Source organism: Salvelinus namaycush, chromosome 33 (assembly GCF_016432855.1).
Source record: "Salvelinus namaycush isolate Seneca chromosome 33, SaNama_1.0, whole genome shotgun sequence".
NCBI lineage: Eukaryota > Metazoa > Chordata > Actinopteri > Salmoniformes > Salmonidae > Salvelinus > Salvelinus namaycush.
This window is the reverse complement of record NC_052339.1, coordinates 27,123,629-27,143,414: the sequence shown is the minus strand read 5'-3', so window position 1 is coordinate 27,143,414 and position 19,786 is coordinate 27,123,629. Positions and strand designations below refer to the sequence as shown.

Sequence of the window (19,786 nt, the reverse complement as noted above, 5' to 3'; positions counted from 1 at the left end):
GAATATCCAGAATAGAGCATGAGACATAAGTCTGACGAGAGGGCCTTTACCTCTAGTGACTGGTATGTGACAGTTTTCATTTCCGTGTGTATTACAGGGACCCCATGGGTCACATCCACCACGTCTGCCCTGTTGAAGGTTAGGACCTCTGGAGCCTCCAGCACAGACAACTGAGAGAGAGAGAGAGAGAGAGGGATAGAGAGAGAGAGAGTGAGAGAGAGAGAGAGAGTGTGTGAGAGAGAGGGGGGGGTAGAGTGAGAGAAATAGAGGGAGAGGGATAGAGAGAGAGAGCGAGAAGGATAGAAAGAGAGAGAGGGAGGGATAGAGAGAGAGAAATAAAGAGAGGGATAGAGGGAGAGAGAGAGAGAGTGAGAGAGAGAGAGAGAGAGAGAGAGAGAGAAAGAGAGAGTGAGAGAGGGGGGATAGAGTGAGAGAAATAGAGGGAGAGGGATATAGAGAGAGAGTGAGAGGGATAGAGAGAGGGAGAGAGATAGAAACAGAGAAATAAAGAGAGATAGAGAGGGATAGAGAGAGAAATAAAGACAGGGATGGAGAAAGAGGGATAGAGAGAGCGGGGGAGAGAAAGAGATATGGATAGAGAGAGAGAGAGAGAGAGAGAGAGAGAGAGAGAGAGAGAGAGAGAGAGAGAGAGAGAGAGAGAGAAATGAAAATGGGGCAGAAAATAAGATTTCACCCTTATATTTATTTATACACACACAGGCAATCACGTTTGCATGCTCACACACAATTACATTGTCACCGTCTGTCTACAGGACACACAAGCAATTAATGAATGAATTGAAAGGTCATAGAAAGAGGAAAGGGAAAGTTCTGAAGGACTGGCTGTTCATGAGGACCATCCTCTCTCTGATAGAATATTTATACAATTATCAAAATGAATCAAATCAAAATGATAACATAAAATCCCGAAAGCAAATAGCAGAGATGTTGTTATAAAATAAATAGTCATTTTTTTAAATTATGATGGAAGGGGCTACGACACTTAGTGCATCATCCTGGACCATTCACTAAGAATTCATCACAGTTCACCACAGAGTAAGTCTTATGTGGGATTGTGGAAGCATATTAATTCATTTAGGAGAAAGCCAAATGGGTCTACCTGGCAGGATTGTATTTATAAACTGAAACGGTTCACATAATTGAAAACGTCTGTGGACCGATAGACAATAATCCTGCAACAGACCGCTATCTATTCAATCTGTGCTTCTCATAGACGTGTGTCCATAAAACATTCTAATTCATTGCTGCTCATGATTGCCACAAAGGTAATCTACACTGAGTAAAACATGAAGAACAGCTGCTCTTTCCATGACATAGACGGACCAGATGATTCCAGGTGAAAGATATGATCCCTTATTGATGTCACTTGTTAAATCCACTTCAGTGTAGATGAAGGGGAGGAGACGGGTTAAAGAAACATTTTTAAGCCGTCTAGCAACTGAATATTAGGAAGGTGTTCTTAATGTTTTAAGATACTCAGTGTATCTGAACATTGAGGAAATAGAGCAACAACAAGTCAGGAAGAAATAAACTGTTTCCACTATGATACTGTGTGTATATGTGCAGCTCGAAAATATTATAGCGTTTATAGTGGCGCTGTAAGAACAAACACAGGCCTGCATACACACAATCACACACGCAAGAAGTCCCTCTATGCAATCTTCAACCGTTTTCAATACCTCCCTGGCTGATAGATACAGTAGCATACAGTATGTACAGCCTGCCTGGCCATGGTAATGCTTTCCAATAGAAAACCCAGTGGGCAGAAACAGGGACAGGAAACAGGGAAAAGGACAGTCTCCCACCTGCACATCACTGAACACACAGCAGCACAGGCTGGCTGACTGCTACTATTGGCAAAGAGGAGGGTCAGGACTGGGGGAGTTGGGTAGCTGATTCTGTGGTAATACGACCAAGATTGGGATAAATTGCGTGCTTCCTGCTTATTGGCACTACTAGCTAATGGGAGGCCAAGATTGGGATCATTTGGGGAGAATCTTTCCAGTGATATTACAGGGGAATGGGAAGGCAAGACTGCAACAGATTGAGCACTTTCTAAATAGCATGGGCAAAAAGGAATATGAGACAGGAGTAGCTTTTCCAGTGCTATTGTAGACAAGTGGGTAGGACAGTTAAGGATAGTTTAGGGGGGCACTTATGGAGAGGTACTACAGGTCAATGGGGCAACTAGGGAACATTTTGGGGCTCTTTTGGGGTGTTACCTCCGAGTGAGCCCTTGCAGCAGCTACCTCCCCACTGAGACTCTGCCAGGACGCTCCAATAGGAGAGGGGTGCACGGGGGAGGGGGGCACGAAGCACCCTCTCCAGTCTTGGCTGTTCTCCTTCTCCGCTTCCTCCTCTGAGACTGACCCTGCTGACTCCTCTCCCTCTGACTGACTGTCCAGCCCAAGGCCTAGGTTTCCACCCGAGCCTGGGGCTGGAGTTTTCTCCTCGGCCTCCGCCTGCTTCACCGCCGCCCCTATAGCCTTGTCCACGGCAGCCTTGGCTGCGGCAGTCAGGGCCGGCCCCGCCGAGGCTACGCTAGCGGCGTCACTAGTGTCACTTGCCTCGCTTGGCGTGTCTGAGTCGTCAGAGTGGTCATCATGCATACTCAGCCCTGTAAACCCCAGCATGGACTGAGGCCTATCGTCCTCTATCCCTTCCAGTGAGTCTGTCTCTACCTGCTCAGTCTGATGCTCTGCCTGGTTCTCCAAGTTGTCAGGCTGTTCTGGCTGTGCCGACTTCAGCTCAGGCTGGTCCTGGTCTTTTTCTTGTTGGGATGATACCACCTCTGTCTGCAGCACGATCCGCTCCACCTTCTCTGTTGTCTAACAAAGGAAACAAACAAGACATCACCAACAGTCTTCTTGAACCTTCAATATGGATTGAATCTACAGTAGTATGGAAGCAGATGAAAAAATAGCATGAATCTGTAGGGTGTCCAATCAAAAACACATCTTTTGACCAATGAGTAAACTAATATTATTTGTGCAGATAGTCCTCTAAGAAAAACCAATGGTCCAAACCTCATGTCTCTATCATAATCCATTCAAAAGTTATTGGAGTTTTTACCGTTGTTAGATGGCTTAGATTAGGGAGGCCAGAGGGAAAAAAGTGGTCAAAAATCAGGAAAAGTGCATTGTGTCAGCTAGGCTGGATGCCGTGCAAGAATTAAGGCTATTGGCTACCTGACAGGCTCACTTTCCCTTTGAACTGGTCATCTTTCTTCTCGAATCCGTAGGACATAAAACAATATAGAGGTAAGATAGATATTGATTTTGAGACATGACATGTAGTATTTTCATATTTAAGTATACACTTTATTTTAATTCGAAATTCCTGTTATTATTAGATTTCTCACAAAAACAAGCATATCTCTATAAATTTCAACGGAGCACTGAGTGTATACCAAGCTTTTCATTTTCAAAGCCTTTTACATTTAATTCAGCTCGTGTCATGCTAATTTATATATTTTTGCGACCCTAGGAAACAACTTTGAAGACGACCACAAGATATAAAATCCGCAACAGTTGTTATAAGAAACCTGCACCTCTATGTCAACAGTTGTTATAAGAAACCTGCACCTCTATGTCAACAGTTGTTATAAGAAACCTGCACCTCTATGTCAACAGTTGTTATAAGAAACCTGCACCTCTATGTCAACAGTTGTTATAAGAAACCTGCACCTCTATGTCAACAGTTGTTATAAGAAACCTGCACCTCTATGTCAACAGTTGTTATAAGAAACCTGTAACCTCTATGTCAACAGTTGTTATAAGAAACCTGCACCTCTATGTCAACAGTTGTTATAAGAAACCTGCACCTCTATGTCAACCGTTGTTATAAGAAACCTGCACCTCTATGTGCAGGTGCTTATTATTGGTGCTTATTTATTATTATTATCTTGGTGCTTATTTTTGGATGTTGGAGGAAAAGTTCACACTGAATGATTTAGAACGTGAATAATTATATTTGTTTTTTGGTAAAAATGTATTTTAGATCATAAGGAAGTGAAATTTCATCACCAAAGCAAGTTTTCAGCCACTCTGGGCAGAGTGGGTGGATAACCTAGAATCTGCTTCCATACAGTAGGGAAGGGTTACTTCATATGTTAGTACCGATGTGATCTTTCTGAATACATGTTTAAATCATTTAACATGCTGTGCATTGGATGATTGCTTTTTTCCCCACTTTCAGGTATCAAAATGACCTAAAGGTGGAGTAGAGTTGCAAAATCAAATATGCCGGGTGGGTAACGCTCTCACATTCCTCTTCAATAAGGCCCCAGGACCATGTGGTGCCTCTGTCTAGACAAACCATTCCTCCTCAATAAGGCCCCAGGACCATGTGGTGCCTCTGACTAGACAAACCATTCCTCTTCAATAAGGCCCCAGGACCATGTGGTGCCTCTGTCTAGACAAACCATTCCCCTTCAATAAGGCCCCAGGACCATGTGGTGCCTTTCCCCTTCAATAAGGCCCCAGGACCATGTGGTGCCTCTGACTAGACAAACCATTCCTCTTCAATAATGCCCCAGGACCATGTGGTGCCTCTGACTAGACAAACCATTCCTCTTCAATAAGGCCCCAGGACCATGTGGTGCCTCTGTCGAGACAAACCATTCCTCTTCAATAAGGCCCCAGGACCATGTGGTGCCTCTGACTAGACAAACCATTCCTCTTCAATAAGGCCCCAGGACCATGTGGTGCCTCTGACTAGACAAACCATTCCTCTTCAATAAGGCCCCAGGACCATGTGGTGCCTCTGACTAGACAAACCATTCCTCTTCAATAAGGCCCCAGGACCATGTGGTGCCTCTGTCTAGACAAACCATTCCTCTTCAATAAGGCCCCAGGACCATGTGGTGCCTCTGACTAGACAAACCATTCCTCTTCAATAAGGCCCCAGGACCATGTGGTGCCTCTGTCTAGACAAACCATTCCTCTTCAATAAGGCTCCAGGACCATGTGGTGCCTCTGTCTAGACAAAACATTCCTCCTCAATAAGGCCCCAGGACCATGTGGTGCCTCTGTCTAGACAAACCATTCCTCTTCAATAAGGCCCCAGGACCATGTGGTGCCTCTGACTAGACAAACCATTCCTCTTCAATAAGGCCCCAGGACCATGTGGTGCCTCTGTCTAGACAAACCATTCCTCTTCAATAAGGCCCCAGGACCATGTGGTGCCTCTGACTAGACAAACCATTCCTCTTCAATAAGGCCCCAGGACCATGTGGTGCCTCTGTCTAGACAAACCATTCCTCCTCATAAACCTGTCCACTGTTTTAATAGCCGGCAGGAAGGACGGACGGACAGGGGACAGAAAAGCCTGACAGACAACACAGTGGCTACAGTGACAACATTTCCTCAACAACAAGAACAAACACATCAGTGACAAACAGTACAGATACTGAACAGGTCTTTTGCAAAAGAGATGCTATCTCAATGAGAATAACCTGTATAAAAGGTAAAAAAAGAATTTTAAAAACTCAGATATGCATGCACTACAACTGTTGTCATCACGTTTGTTGAGTTGTATATTATCTATATGGTATAAGAGGCCACCTTAAACACGGTCTGACTAAAGGCAGGCGAAGCAGTCCAGACCCGCGTGCTGGTCTGATCTCTGGCCGACTGTAAGAGAGCGGTGAGCTCCGGGGACATCTCCTCAAAGGTCGGCTTTGGCTGAGCAGACAGAGAGATGGGGAGAGTCAACACAACAGGAGTAGAAGAGAGACACACACACAGTTAGATACTGTACGTACATAGGAGAGACAAAGAGACAGGTCTTTCACACAATGCCCAGACACAAGCTCAGGGGACGGGGGGGTTGGACGGGATTATTCATAAGAGCATTGAGGTGATGATTGATAGCTAAGAAAGGTAAACTTAGAAGATTGGGTTTGTCAAATTTTATTCTAAAGTATTCAAAAATAATTATGTCAATCACAACCTAGATTGATTTCCTTCTATACAACAATGCAAGAATTACAAAGGTTTCATCAAATTGGTTTCCAACTATTTTAATTCAGTTTGTATGCTATAATATGCAACTCGGAGCAATGCATTTATTTTACAGAGCACATGGGTAGAAACACCATCCTGTGACATGTCAATCACTGAACTCGAGTTGTTTTTCTCTTGAGAATGTCAGTCATAAAGGCAATAGGTAAGACAGACAAGAGTGTCTTGTGTGTCGGAGGGTCTCCTCTTATGAATAGGGCCAATATCATCATGTCAGATCAAGCTGCAGAGAGGTCAGAGAGCGCAAACCCAGGGAAGTCAAAGTAAAAGTGGCAGGACTGAAGCAATCAGTGGCATACCAACCATAGCATACCGTACCATAAGCCAAAGTGGAAAGCATTCATTTGGTGTGGCTAGCAGCATGGGGACCAGCTTAAAACAAAACACGATTTTCATTTACAAATCGAAATGAAAGAGGTAAACAAATGCCAGTACCCATGGAGCAGCAAGTTTGGCTAAGACAAGCAGTGAACAAATAACATCAAATACAGTGGCAAAGGGATCAAATAAACAGAGCAAACTATAGAAAGAAAAAACAGACTCCCATGCAATTCCCATGAACATTCAGTCGAGTGCAAAACAGCGCCGGGTCCAGCCTTGTTGCAGTGGATAAGACAACCAAACAGGCTGGGGCGGAAGTAGCTTGAGGATAAAGTGGGGGATTAGGGAGAGGGGGAAGAGGAAGTAGCTTGAGGATAAAGTGGGGGATTAGGGAGAGGGGGAAGAGGAAGTAGCTTGAGGATAAAGTGGGGGATTAGGGAGAGGGGGAAGAGGAAGTAGCTTGAGGATAAAGTGGGGGATTAGGGAGAGGGGGGGAAGCGGAAGTAGCTTGAGGATAAAGTGGGGGGGGGGGGGGGGGGGGGTAGGGAGAGGGGGGGAAGCGGAAGTAGCTTGAGGAAAAAGTGGGGGTAGGGAGAGGGTGGGAAGCGGAAGTAGCTTGAGGATAAAGTGGGGGTTTAGGGAGAGGGGGGGAAGCGGAAGTAGCTTGAGGATAAAGTGGGGGGTTAGGGAGAGGGTGGGAAGCGGAAGTAGCTTGAGGATAAAGTGGGGGTAGGGAGAGGGTGGGAAGCGGAAGTAGCTTGAGGATAAAGTGGGGGGGGGGTAGGGAGAGGGGGGGAAGCGGAAGTAGCTTGAGGATAAAGTGGGGGGGTAGGGAGAGGGGGGGAAGCGGAAGTAGCTTGAGGATAAAGTGGGGGTAGGGAGAGGGGGGGGAGCGGAAGTAGCTTGAGGATAAAGTGGGGGTAGGGAGAGGGTGGGAAGCGGAAGTAGCTTGAGGATAAAGTGGGGGTAGGGAGAGGGGGGGAAGCGGAAGTAGCTTGAGGATAAAGTGGGGGGGGGGGGTAGGGAGAGGGGGGGAAGCGGAAGTAGCTTGAGGATAAAGTGGGGGTAGGGAGAGGGTGGGAAGCGGAAGTAGCTTGAGGATAAAGTGGGGGTTTAGGGAGAGGGGGGGAAGCGGAAGTAGCTTGAGGATAAAGTGGGGGGTTAGGGAGAGGGGGGGAAGCGGAAGTAGCTTGAGGATAAAGTGGGGGGGGGGGGGGGTAGGGAGAGGGGGGGAAGCGGAAGTAGCTTGAGGATAAAGTGGGGGATTAGGGAGAGGGGGGGAAGTAACTTCAGGATAAAGTGGGGGGTTAGAGAGAGGAGGGAAGGGAAGGGGAAGTAACTTCAGGATAAAGTGGGGGATCAGGGAGAGGGGGGGCAGCGGAAGTAGCTTGAGGATAAAGTGGGGGTTAGGGAGGGGGGGGGGAAGCGGAAGTAGCTTGAGGATAAAGTGGGGGTTTGGGAGAGGGGGGCAGCGGAAGTAGCTTGAGGATAAAGTGGGGGTTAGGGAGAGGGGGGGAAGCGGAAGTAGCTTGAGGATAAAGTGGGGGTTTAGGGAGAGGGGGGGGAGTAACTTGAGGATAAAGTGGGGGGTTAGGGAGAGGAGGGAAGGGGAAGTAGCTTGAGGATAAAGTGGGAGGTTAGGGAGAGGGGGGAAGGGGAAGTAGCTTGAGGATAAAGTGGGGGGTTAGGGAGAGGAGGGGAGGGGAAGTAGCTTGAGGATAAAGTGGGGGTTTAGGGAGAGGAGGGAAGGGGAAGTAGCTTGAGGATAAAGTGGGGGTTTAGGGAGAGGGGGAAGAGGGAGTCACTTGAGGATAAAGTGGGGGGTTAGGGAGAGGGGGGGGAGTATCTTGAGGATAAAGTGGGGGTTTAGGGAGAGGAGGGAAGGGGAAGTAGCTTGAGGATAAAGTGGGGGTTTAGGGAGAGGGGGGGGAAGAGGAAGTAACTTGAGGATAAAGTGGGGGGTTAGGGAGATGGGGTTTCAGGTATTTGGGGGGGGGGGGGGGGTTTCATATCATCCTACCACTTTGGAGGGCGATGGGGTTCTGGATAGATAGGACACAGGGCTGGGGCTCAGACGCAGATCGACCATTTGAGGCTTGGGCATCTTCATGGGGGACTTGGCCATTGGGGACTTGGCCATTGGGGACTTGGCCATTGGGGACCGTGGCGAGAGGGGTGTGTGAGGCGCAACAGGGGTGGTGCTCCTGTCTCCCAGGAGAAAAGTCTCCCTTAGCTGCTTCCTGCTGTCCGCTCTCGCGGCATCACTTATTTTCGGGCTGGAGCGGATGGACACTACGGTCCGCATGGCGCCCAGGCCACCGTCGCTGGGCTCGGATGGAGAGGGGGTCCTGGCCTCCTGGATGGTGATCATGGAGGGTCCCATTCCCTCGGATGGAGAGGGGGTCCTGGCCTCCTGGATGGTGATCATTGGGGGTCCGATTCCCTCTATGGGCGGGAGACTCAAGTGGACCGACACTGGCATCTCGTACTCAGTCGATACCGGGATGATCTTCACAGTGGTGGTGGATTGGTCCGCCGCCCTCTTCAGCTCCCTGGCGAACACCGCCGGAGCGGCTACCGCCGCCTCCCCACCATCTTTGGCCTGCGTCGTCATGGTGATGATCTTGCCTGACATGGTGTCGTAGGACTTGCCCAGGGTGTAGGTCTTCTCCTCCATCTCCTCGGTCTTGGACGATAGTTCACTGCTGAAGCTCTCGTATGGTTTGCCAAACTCCTTGATGACAACGACACCACTGGCGTCGCCGAGCGCTCCTTCAGCCACAATGTTATCGACGGCCATAACTTTATAGTTGACAATGTTTCTCTTTTCGGCTACCTTAGGAGGGACTTTGCTTACTATTACCCACCCGTCAGAATCCTACATACAAGATACATACAAAGACTGGGGTTAGCCAGTTCAATGGGGGAGTAGGACTTCCAATGGCAGTACCAAGAAGAGCAATAAGGAAGCAACTTTAGACTTGAAGGAACATAGATCATAGACAGCAACATATACAATATATATGCAAAAGTATGTGGACACCCTTTCAAATGAGTGGATTCGACTATTTCAGCCACACCCGTTGCTGACAGGTATATACAATCGAGCACACAGGCATACAATCTACATAGACAAACTTTGGCAGTAGAATGGCCTTACTGAAGAGCTCAGTGACTTTCAACGTGGCACCGTCATAGGATGCCACCTTTCCAACAAGTCAGTTTGTCAAATTTCTGCACTGCTACAGCTGCCCCAGTCAACTGTAAGTTCTGTTATTGTGAAGTGGAAACGTCTAGAAGCAACAACGGCTCTGCCACGAAGTGGTGATGAATCACGCTTCACCATCTGGCAGTCCAACGGACGAATCTGAGTTTGGCGGATGCCAGGAGAACACTACCTGCCCCAATGCATCGTGCCAACTGTCGAGTTTGGTGGAGGAGGAATAATGGTCTGTGGCTGTTGTTCATGGTTCGGGCCTCTTAGATACAGAGAATGGAAATCTTAACACTACAGCATACAATGACATTTTAGACGATTCTGTGCTTCCAAACCTGTGGCAACAGTTTGTGGAAGGCCCTTTCCTGTTTCAGCATGACAATGCCCCCCATGCACAAAGGGAGTTCCATACAGAAATGGTTTGTCGAGATCGATGTGGAAGCACTTGACTGTCCTGCACAGAGCCCTGACCTCAACCCCATCGAACACCTTTGGGATGAATTGGAACACCGACTGTGAGCCAGGCCTAATCGTCCAACATCAGTGCCCAACCTCACTAATGCTCTTGCGGCTGAATGGAAGCAAGTCCCCTCAGCAATGTTCCAACATCTAGTGGAAAGCCTTCCCAGAAGAGTGGAGGCTGTTATAGCTGCAAAGAGGGCACCAACTCCATATTAATGCCCATGATTTGGGAATGAGATGTTCGACGAGCAGGTGTCCACATACTTTTGGTCATGTATTGTATCACAGTTCTTAGTTAATAGTGTATTGTTAAAAGCGGTCTCTCCATATAGCTCATTGAAGGGTTTTTCTTTATTTTTACTATTTTCTACATTGTAGAATAATAATGAAGACATCCAAACTATGAAATAACACATATGTTATTCATGTAGTAGCCAAAAAAGTGTTAAACAAAAAGACTCTTCAAAATAGCCACCCTTTGCCTTGATGACAGCTTTGCACACTCTTGGCATTCTCTCAACCAGCTTCATGAGGTAGTCACCTGGAATGCTTTTACAACAGTCTTGAAGGAGTTTCCACATATGCTGAGCACTTGTTGGCTGCTTGTTCTTTACTCTGCGGTCCAACTCATCCCAAACCAACTCAATTGGGTTGAGGTCGGGTGATTGTGGAGGCCAGGTAATCTGATGCAGCACTCTATCACTCTCCTTCTTGGTCAAATAGCCCTTACACAGCCTGGAGGTGTGTTGGGTCATTGTCCTGTTGTCCTGATGGCGTATCGCTGCAGAAGGCTGTGGCAGCCATGCTGGTTAAGTGTGCCTTGAATTCTAAATAAATCACTGACAGTGTCACCAGCAAAGCACCCCCACACCATCACACCTCCTCCTCCATGCTTCACAGTGAGAACTACTCACGAGGAGATCATCTGTTCACCTACTCTGCTTCTCACAAAGACACAGCGGTTGGAACCAAAAATCTCAAATTTTGACTCAATAAACCAAAGGATAGATTTCCACTGGTCTAGTGTCCATTGCTTGTGTTTCTTGGCCCAAACAAGTCTCTTCTTCTTATTGGTGTCTTTTAGTTGTGGTTTCTTTGCAGCAATTCGAACCATGAAGGCCTGATTCACACTGTCTCCTCTGAACAATTGATGTTGTGATGTGTCTGTTACTTGAACTCTGAGAAGCATCTGTGAAGCATTTATTTGGGCTGCAATTTCTGAGGCTGGTAACTCTAATGAACTTATCCTCTGCAGCAGAAGTAACTCTGGGTCTTCCTTTCCTGTGGCGGTCCTCATGAGAGACAGTTTCATCATAGTGTTTGATGTTTTTTGCGACTGCACTTGAAGAAACTTTCAAAGTTCTTGCCATGTCTTAAAGTAATGATGGATTGTCGTTTCTCTTTACTTATTTGAGCTGTTCTTGCCATAATAAAGACTTGGTCTTTTACCAAATAGGGCTATATCTTCTGTATACCACCCCTACCTTGTCACAACACAACTGATTGGCTCAAACGCATTAAGGAAAGAAATTCCACAAATTAACTTTTAACAAGGCACACATGTTAATTGAAAATGCATTCCATGTGACTACCTCATGAAGCTGGTTGAGAGAATGCCAAGAGTGTGCAAAGGTTGACTGGTACTGTACAGGGTCAAATGAGTCACATTGTCATCCACTGCTGACAATGAATAACATACCCGGCAAACCTGGAACATTCCCAAAATATTAGCTTCCCATGAACTTATAGTTAGGGTTTTATCCAACATTAGGATGATAACATCCCAAAAACATTCACATTTTTGAAAACAAAATCTATTTGTTTTCTTATTTTAAATCTTTTATGAAATATCCTTGGAATGTTCTCCTAAAATTCACAAAAATGTTGTGCACAACATCTGTAACAACCATTACAGAACATTCCCCAAACGTTCTCATTAGGTTTCTAGGTAATGTAATAACACAATGAACCAGTAATGTTTCCAGTAAATGTCCCCACAATGTTCCCACCAGACTGTTCCCAGAAACATTCTAGGAACCTTTAAAGAACAGACTAAATGTTTTCTAGGGACATTCTTGGAACGTCAGGCGAACGTTTTATACAAACATTCTATAATCATCAGCACGACTGGACAGGTTTTCGGTTAAGAGAACATTTGCCGTGGCCTAATGAATGTTCTGGGAACTGTCACAGAACTAATTAAATGTTGGTTTGCTGGATAGGAACCTAGTCCTACACACCCAAATGGATCATAGGTTAAATGTGTAAGACTCGTCAATAATTAATTGGAGTAGCTGGCTCTAATCTAGCCAAGCAGCAGAGATGAAGGTTTTCTAATCACACAGAGATACCTGAACCAGCAGATACTTGTATGTAGTGACAGCTTGGCTACCTACCACAGTAGTCTTAGTATCCACAGGGCTGTGCTTGATGTCCTCCTCAACGCTACCGCCTGCAGCCATGGCTCTCTCTCTCTCATCCTCTCCCTCATCCTCTTGGCTCTACATGAATGGAAAAGAAAAAGAAAAAAAGGGAAACAAACTAACAGCATGAATTAACTAGAATTGAAAGTAGCTTTGAGGTGTGTGTGTGTGTGTGGTCTGCATCCTATTGCTGGCACCATTACACATTACAGAGTGTGTGTGATATTTACTCATTGTGTTTGATAAGAGTGTGTGTGATATTTACTCATTGTGTTTGATAAGAGTGTGTGTGATATTTACTCATTGTGTTTGATAAGAGTGTGTGTGATATTTACTCATTGTGTTGGATAAGAGTGTGTGTGATATTTACTCATTGTGTTTGATAAGAGTGTGTGTGATATTTACTCATTGTGTTTGATAAGAGTGTGTGTGATATTTACTCATTGTGTTTGATAAGAGTGTGTGTGATATTTACTCATTGTGTTTGATAAGAGTGTGTGTGATATTTACTCATTGTGTTTGATAAGAGTGTGTGTGATATTTACTCATTGTGTTTGATAAGAGTGTGTGTGATATTTACTCATTGTGTTTGATAAGAGTGTGTGTGATATTTACTCATTGTGTTTGATAAGAGTGTGTGTGATATTTACTCATTGTGTTTGATAAGAGTGTGTGTGATATTTACTCATTGTGTTGGATACGAGTGTGTGTGATATTTACTCATTGTGTTGGATAAGAGTGTGTGTGATATTTACTCATTGTGTTGGATAAGAGTGTGTGTGATATTTACTCATTGTGTTTGATAAGAGTGTGTGTGATATTTACTCATTGTGTTGGATAAGAGTGTGTGTGATATTTACTCATTGTGTTTGATAAGAGTGTGTGTGATATTTACTCATTGTGTTGGATAAGAGTGTGTGTGATCTGAGATTTCACCAGCGTGTGACTACAGGACTATAGTATCTCTCCAAACGTAGTCACAACATGGCGTTGATATCGGACATATGGGTCTGAATTTATGAGACATTCTCTACAGAGTGCAGACCCACACAGTCCCTCTTCTTCCAGTAGCTCACAAATAAAGAATGAAACAAGGTAGCAAGACTCGGCTGAGTGGTAAACTGTCTCCTTTCCACACTTAATTTAACCACATCCCAACAGTCATAAAAATAAATACTGAATACGCCGTTGTTGCTGCTACATTAATGAATAAAATATCTCCTTTCCCTGGTTACGTCATCATTGCCATTCTCCCGACTGCTTGATGTTCCCACACACACTGACACACACACACACACACACACACACACACACACACACACACACACACACACACACACACACACACACACACACACACACACACACACACACACACACACACACACACACACACACACACACACACACCATGCAGAGGGGAGCAGGGTTTCTTCTCCCTAATCCTCCCTCTCTTTTGAAGGCCCCGCATGCTTCTCCATATATATATATATCTTAGTGCACTAAAATGCTTAGCCGAGAAGGATGTTTCCAATGGCTTCCTTCTGTCTCTCTCTCCCACCTCCGTTTGGCAAGGTTACAGCTCAAGGATTTATTACTCGTTCACTGGCCAGGCTGCTACAAATCAATCCAGCCCTATTCTGATGTCCCACTGTTAATTGTCCCCTGCTCCTTTCAACGCTTGCTCCTTTTATCTACTTTTGGCTTCAATGGTTGGATAATGTTGCTTACACTTTTTGGCTTCGTCAAGGAGCCGCATCGGAATCACTTCCTTTTACCGTGGCTTAACTTCCATTGAAAAACAGGTTGATGCTTGGTAACTATTTGAAAACAGCACTGGAGAAGAAAGGTAGGTGTCAAATGTTATAATGAGGCAGCGATTCTTTCATAACAGCTGTTCTTCTATCTCCAGTAGCTGGCTGTTAAGCACCGTCCTCCACCTGCATGGATTATTGAGCAGATTTTCAAAGGGAGGCGGTAGAGGCCCCAGTCTCCAGAGACTTGACATGGAGAGGAAGGATCTCATTCATCTCTTTCCCCCTAAACAACCTGAGCTCACACTGTAGCAGACACATCTCAACCTTCTCACACTGTAGCAGACACATCTCAACCTTCTCACACTGTAGCAGACACATCTGAACCTTCTCACACTGTAGCAGACACATCTCAACCTTCTCACACTGTAGGAGACACATCTCAACCTTCTCACACTGTAGCAGACACATCTGAACCTTCTCACACTGTAGCAGACACATCTGAACCTTCTCACACTGTAGCAGACACATCTCAACCTTCTCACACTGTAGCAGACGCATCTCAACCTTCTCACACTGTAGCAGACACATCTGAACCTTCTCACACTGTAGCAGACACATCTCAACCTTCTCACACTGTAGCAGACACATCTCAACCTTCTCACACTGTAGCAGACACATCTCAACCTTCTCACACTGTAGCAGACACATCTCAACCTTCTCACACTGTAGCAGACACATCTCAACCTGAGCTCACACTGTAGCAGACACATCTCAACCTTCTCACACTGTAGCAGACACATCTCAACCTTCTCACACTGTAGCAGACACATCTCAACCTTCTCACACTGTAGCAGACACATCTTAACCTTCTCACACTGTAGCAGACACATCTCAACCTTCTCACACTGTAGCAGACACATCTCAACCTGAGCTCACACTGTAGCAGACACATCTCAACCTTCTCACACTGTAGCAGACACATCTCAACCTGAGCTCACACTGTAGCAGACACATCTCAACCTGAGCTCACACTGTAGCAGACACATCTCAACCTTCTCACACTGTAGCAGACACATCTCAACCTTCTCACACTGTAGCAGACACATCTCAACCTGAGCTCACACTGTAGCAGACACATCTCAACTTTCTCACACTGTAGCAGACACATCTCAACCTGAGCTCACACTGTAGCAGACACATCTCAACCTCCTCACACTGTAGCAGACACATCTCAACCTTCTCACACTGTAGCAGACACATCTCAACCTTCTCACACTGTAGCAGACACATCTCAACCTTCTCACACTGTAGCAGACACATCTCAACCTGAGCTCACACTGTAGCAGACACATCTCAACCTTCTCACACTGTAGCAGACACATCTCAACCTGAGCTCACACTGTAGCAGACACATCTCAACCTTCTCACACTGTAGCAGACACATCTCAACCTTCTCACACTGTAGCAGACACATCTCAACCTTCTCATTGTCACGCCCTGGCCTTAGTATTCTTTGTTTTCTTTATTATTTTAGTTAGGTCAGGGTGTGACATGGGAAGTTTGTGTGTTTTGTCTAGTTTAGGGTGTGTGTATTGTTTGGGGGTGTTGTATAGTGTATGGGGTTGTGTTCAGGAGAGAGTTCTAGGAAAGTCTATGGTTGCCTGGTTTGGTTCTCAATCAGAGACAGATGTCATTAATTGTCTCTGATTGGGAGCCATATTTAAGGCAGCCATAGGCTTTAGGTGATTGTGGGAGATTGTCTATGTTGAACGTAAGTAGCTTGTGCGTGCACTTTCGTTTGTAGCTTCACGGTTGTTTGTTGTTTTGTATAGTTTGTATAAGTGTTTCGTTTCGTGTTCATCTTCGTCGTAAAATAAAAGAAGATGTATTCATATCACGCTGCGCCTTGGTCCATTCATTCACCTCAAGACGACCGTGACAGAATCTCCCACCACACATGGATCAAGCAGCGTGAGCGGAACCAACAACAGCGGCAAAGTAACCAGGACTCGTGGACATGGGAGGATGTATTGGACGGCAAGGGTTGCTATACATGGGAGGAGATCCGAGCTGGAAGAGATCGCCTTCCATGGGAACAGCTGGAGGCGATTAGGAGAGCAGAGGCAACCGGAGAGAGGAACCGAAGTTATGAGGGTACGACTAGCAAGGAAGCCTGTGAGTAAACCCCAAAAATTTATTGGGGGGGAGGCTAAGAGGTAGTGGGCCGAGGGCAGGTAGGAGACCTGCGCCCACTTCCCAGGCTAACCGTGGAGAGCGGGAGTACGGGCAGACACCGTGTTACGCAGTAGAGCGCACGGTGTCTCCTGTACGTGTGCATAGCCCGGTGCGGGTTATTCCACCTCCCCGCACTGGCAGGGCTAGATTGAGTATTGAGCCGGATGTCATGAAGCCGGCCCTACATATCTGGCCACCAGTGCGTCTCCTCGGGCCGGCTTACATGGCACCAGCCTTACGCATGGTGTCCCCGGTTCGCCTACATAGCCCGGTGCGGGTTATTCCACCTCCCCGCACTGGTCGGGCGACGGGGAGCATTCAACCAGGTAAGGTTGGGCAGGCTCAATGCTCAAGGGAGCCAGTACGCCTGCACGGTCCGGTATTTCCGGCGCCACCTCCCCGCTCCAGGCCAGTACCACCAGTGCCTACACCACGCACCAGGCTTCCAGTGCGTCTCCAGAGCCCTGTTCCTTCTCCACGCACTCTCCCTATGGTGCGTGTCTCCAGTCCAGTACCACCAGTTCCGGCACCACGCACTAAGCCTCCTGTGCGTCTCCAGAGCCCTGTACGCACTGTTCCTTCTCCCCGTACTCGCCCTGATGTGCGTGCCCTCAGCCCGGTACCACCAGTGCCGGTACCACGCACCAGGCCTATAGTACGCCTTGAGAGTCCAGTGTGCCCTGTTGTTGTTCCCCGCACTAGCCTGAAGGTGCATGTCCTTAGCCCGGTACCTCCAGTTCCGGCACCACGCACCAGGCCTACAGTGCGTCTCAGCCGGCCTGAACTGCCCGTCTGCCCAACGGCGCCTGAACTGCCCGTCTGCCCAACGGCGCCTGAACTGCACGTCTGCCCAACGGCGCCTGAACTGCCCGTCTGCCCTACGCCGTCTGAACTGTCCGTCTGCCAAGTGCCGCATGAGCTGCCCGTCTGTATTGAGCCTTCAAAGCCGCCCGTCTGCCATGAGCCTGCAAAGCCGCCCGTCTGCCATGAGCCTACAGAGCCGTCCGCCAGACAGGAGCCGCTAGAGCCTTCCGCCAGACAGGAGCCGCTAGAGCCTTCCGCCAGACAGGAGCCGCTAGAGCCTTCCGCCAGACAGGATCAGCCAGAGCCTTCCGCCAGACCGGATCAGCCAGAGCCTTCCGCCAGACCGGATCAGCCAGAGCCTTCCGCCAGACCGGATCAGCCAGAGCCTTCCGCCAGACCGGATCAGCCAGAGCCGTCAGCGAGCCATGACCAGCCAGAGCCGTCAGCGAGCCATGACCAGCCAGAGCCGTCAGCGAGCCATGACCAGCCAGAGCCGTCAGCGAGCCATGACCAGCCAGAGCCGTCAGCGAGCCATGACCAGCCAGAGCTGTCAGCGAGCCATGACCAGCCAGAGCCGTCAGCGAGCCATGACCAGCCAGAGCCGTCATCCAGCCAGGATCCGCCAGAGCCAGCCAGCCAGGATCCGCCAGAGCCAGCCAGCCAGGATCCGCCAGAGCCAGCCAGCCAGGATCCGCCAGAGCCAGCCAGCCAGGATCCGCCAGAGCCAGCCAGCCAGGATCCGCCAGCCAGCCAGGATCCGCCAGCCAGCCAGGGTCCGCCAGCCAGTCCGGTGTTGTCCCTCAGTCCGGAGCTGCCGTCCCTCAGTCCGGAGCTGCCGTCCCTCAGTCCGGAGCTGCCCCTTATCCTGGTGCTGCCCCTTATCCTGGTGCTGCCCCTTATCCTGGTGCTGCCCCTTATCCTGGTGCTGCCCCTTATCCTGGTGCTGCCCCTTAGTCCGGTGCTGCCACTTAGTCCGGTGGGGTTAATTTGGAGGGTGGCCATTTGGAGGAGGATACGAAAGCGGGTAGTGACTATGGTGGGGTGGGGACCACGACCAGCACCAGAGCCGCCACCGTGGACAGACGCCCACCCAGACCCTCCCCTAGACTTTATGCTGGTGCGTCCGGAGTTCGCACCTTGAGGGGGGGGTTATGTCACGCCCTGGCCTTAGTATTCTTTGTTTTCTTTATTATTTTAGTTAGGTCAGGGTGTGACATGGGAAGTTTGTGTGTTTTGTCTAGTTTAGGGTGTGTGTATTGTTTAGGGGGTGTTGTATAGTGTATGGGGTTGTGTTCAGGAGAGAGTTCTAGGAAAGTCTATGGTTGCCTGGTTTGGTTCTCAATCAGAGACAGATGTCATTAATTGTCTCTGATTGGGAGCCATATTTAAGGCAGCCATAGGCTTTAGGTGATTGTGGGAGATTGTCTATGTTGAACGTAAGTAGCTTGTGTGTGCACTTTCGTTTGTAGCTTCACGGTTGTTTGTTGTTTTGTATAGTTTGTATAAGTGTTTCGTTTCGTGTTCATCTTCGTCGTAAAATAAAAGAAGATGTATTCATATCACGCTGCGCCTTGGTCCATTCATTCACCTCAAGACGACCGTGACACTCATACTGTAGCAGACACATCTCAACCTTCTCACACTGTAGCAGACACATCTCAACCTTCTCACACTGTAGCAGACACATCTCAACCTTCAAATCATAGCCTCAAAAGTGAATATGTTATTTCTCTTTAGATCAGGGTTGTGTATGTACATCCAGCAGGTTTTCTAACCTGATTCAGCTTATCAAGGAGCTAATGAGCAGCTGATTAGTAGAATCAGGTGTTAGAGCAGGAATGGAACAAAAACCTGCACACTGGCCACCACTGGATTAGATGCCACTAGATTTCTAATGTTGATGTTTCCACCCAGTGAGGTTCTACTAAATGTTTTATAAAAAATGGAGGGGTCTCTACAAGGTACGTGGATGTCCCCCTGTCTCTCTCTCTCTCTCTCTCTCTCCATTCAGTCCCTCTCTGATTTAACAGTGAACTTACCGGTACCTCGTCGAGTTCCAGGGGTTCGATCATGGGGGCCTCGTCAAGGCGCGGCGAGCGCAGGGGGGACGATGACAGCCTCTTCTCCCATTCGGTAAGGCCAGCCGAGTCGGCGCCCGTCTCCAGGAACGACCTCTTGAGCTCACTGATGTTGGTCGTGTGTTTCAACAGCTCCTCCGGCGTGCCCACTGTGTCCTGAGGAGCAGGAAGAGTTGTAACAGCTGTTTTGTTTAGTAAAAGAAAACATGCGTAGGTGTTTGTAACAGGTAGTTGTTATACAACAGACAAGCATGAGGGGTTTTGTACAGTTAGTATGTTATAACACGACAGCATGAGGGTTTGTAACAGTAGTTGTTAATAACAGACAGAAGCTGAGGGTTTGTAAACAGTAGTTGTTATAGAGCAGACAGCATGAGGGTTCTGTAACAGTAGTTGTGTATAAACAGACACATAGAGGGTTTGTAAACAGGTAGTTGTTAACCAT

The 19,786-nt window shown here is 47.6% G+C and overlaps 1 protein-coding gene across 1 annotated transcript in view; it reads right to left on the bottom strand.

Moving 5' to 3' along the window:
- The window catches only part of LOC120027891 (band 4.1-like protein 3), a 29,754-nt gene extending 9,968 nt beyond the window's left edge, over window positions 1-19,786 (bottom strand). The window contains exons 1-5 of the mRNA XM_038972988.1: window positions 19,751-19,786; window positions 19,303-19,497; window positions 12,441-12,545; window positions 2,703-2,849; window positions 51-170 (exon numbers count right to left, since the gene is read on the bottom strand). Coding sequence (XP_038828916.1) covers window positions 51-170; window positions 2,703-2,849; window positions 12,441-12,545; window positions 19,303-19,497; window positions 19,751-19,786 — 603 coding nt within the window. The remainder of the gene's footprint in view (window positions 1-50; window positions 171-2,702; window positions 2,850-12,440; window positions 12,546-19,302; window positions 19,498-19,750) is intronic.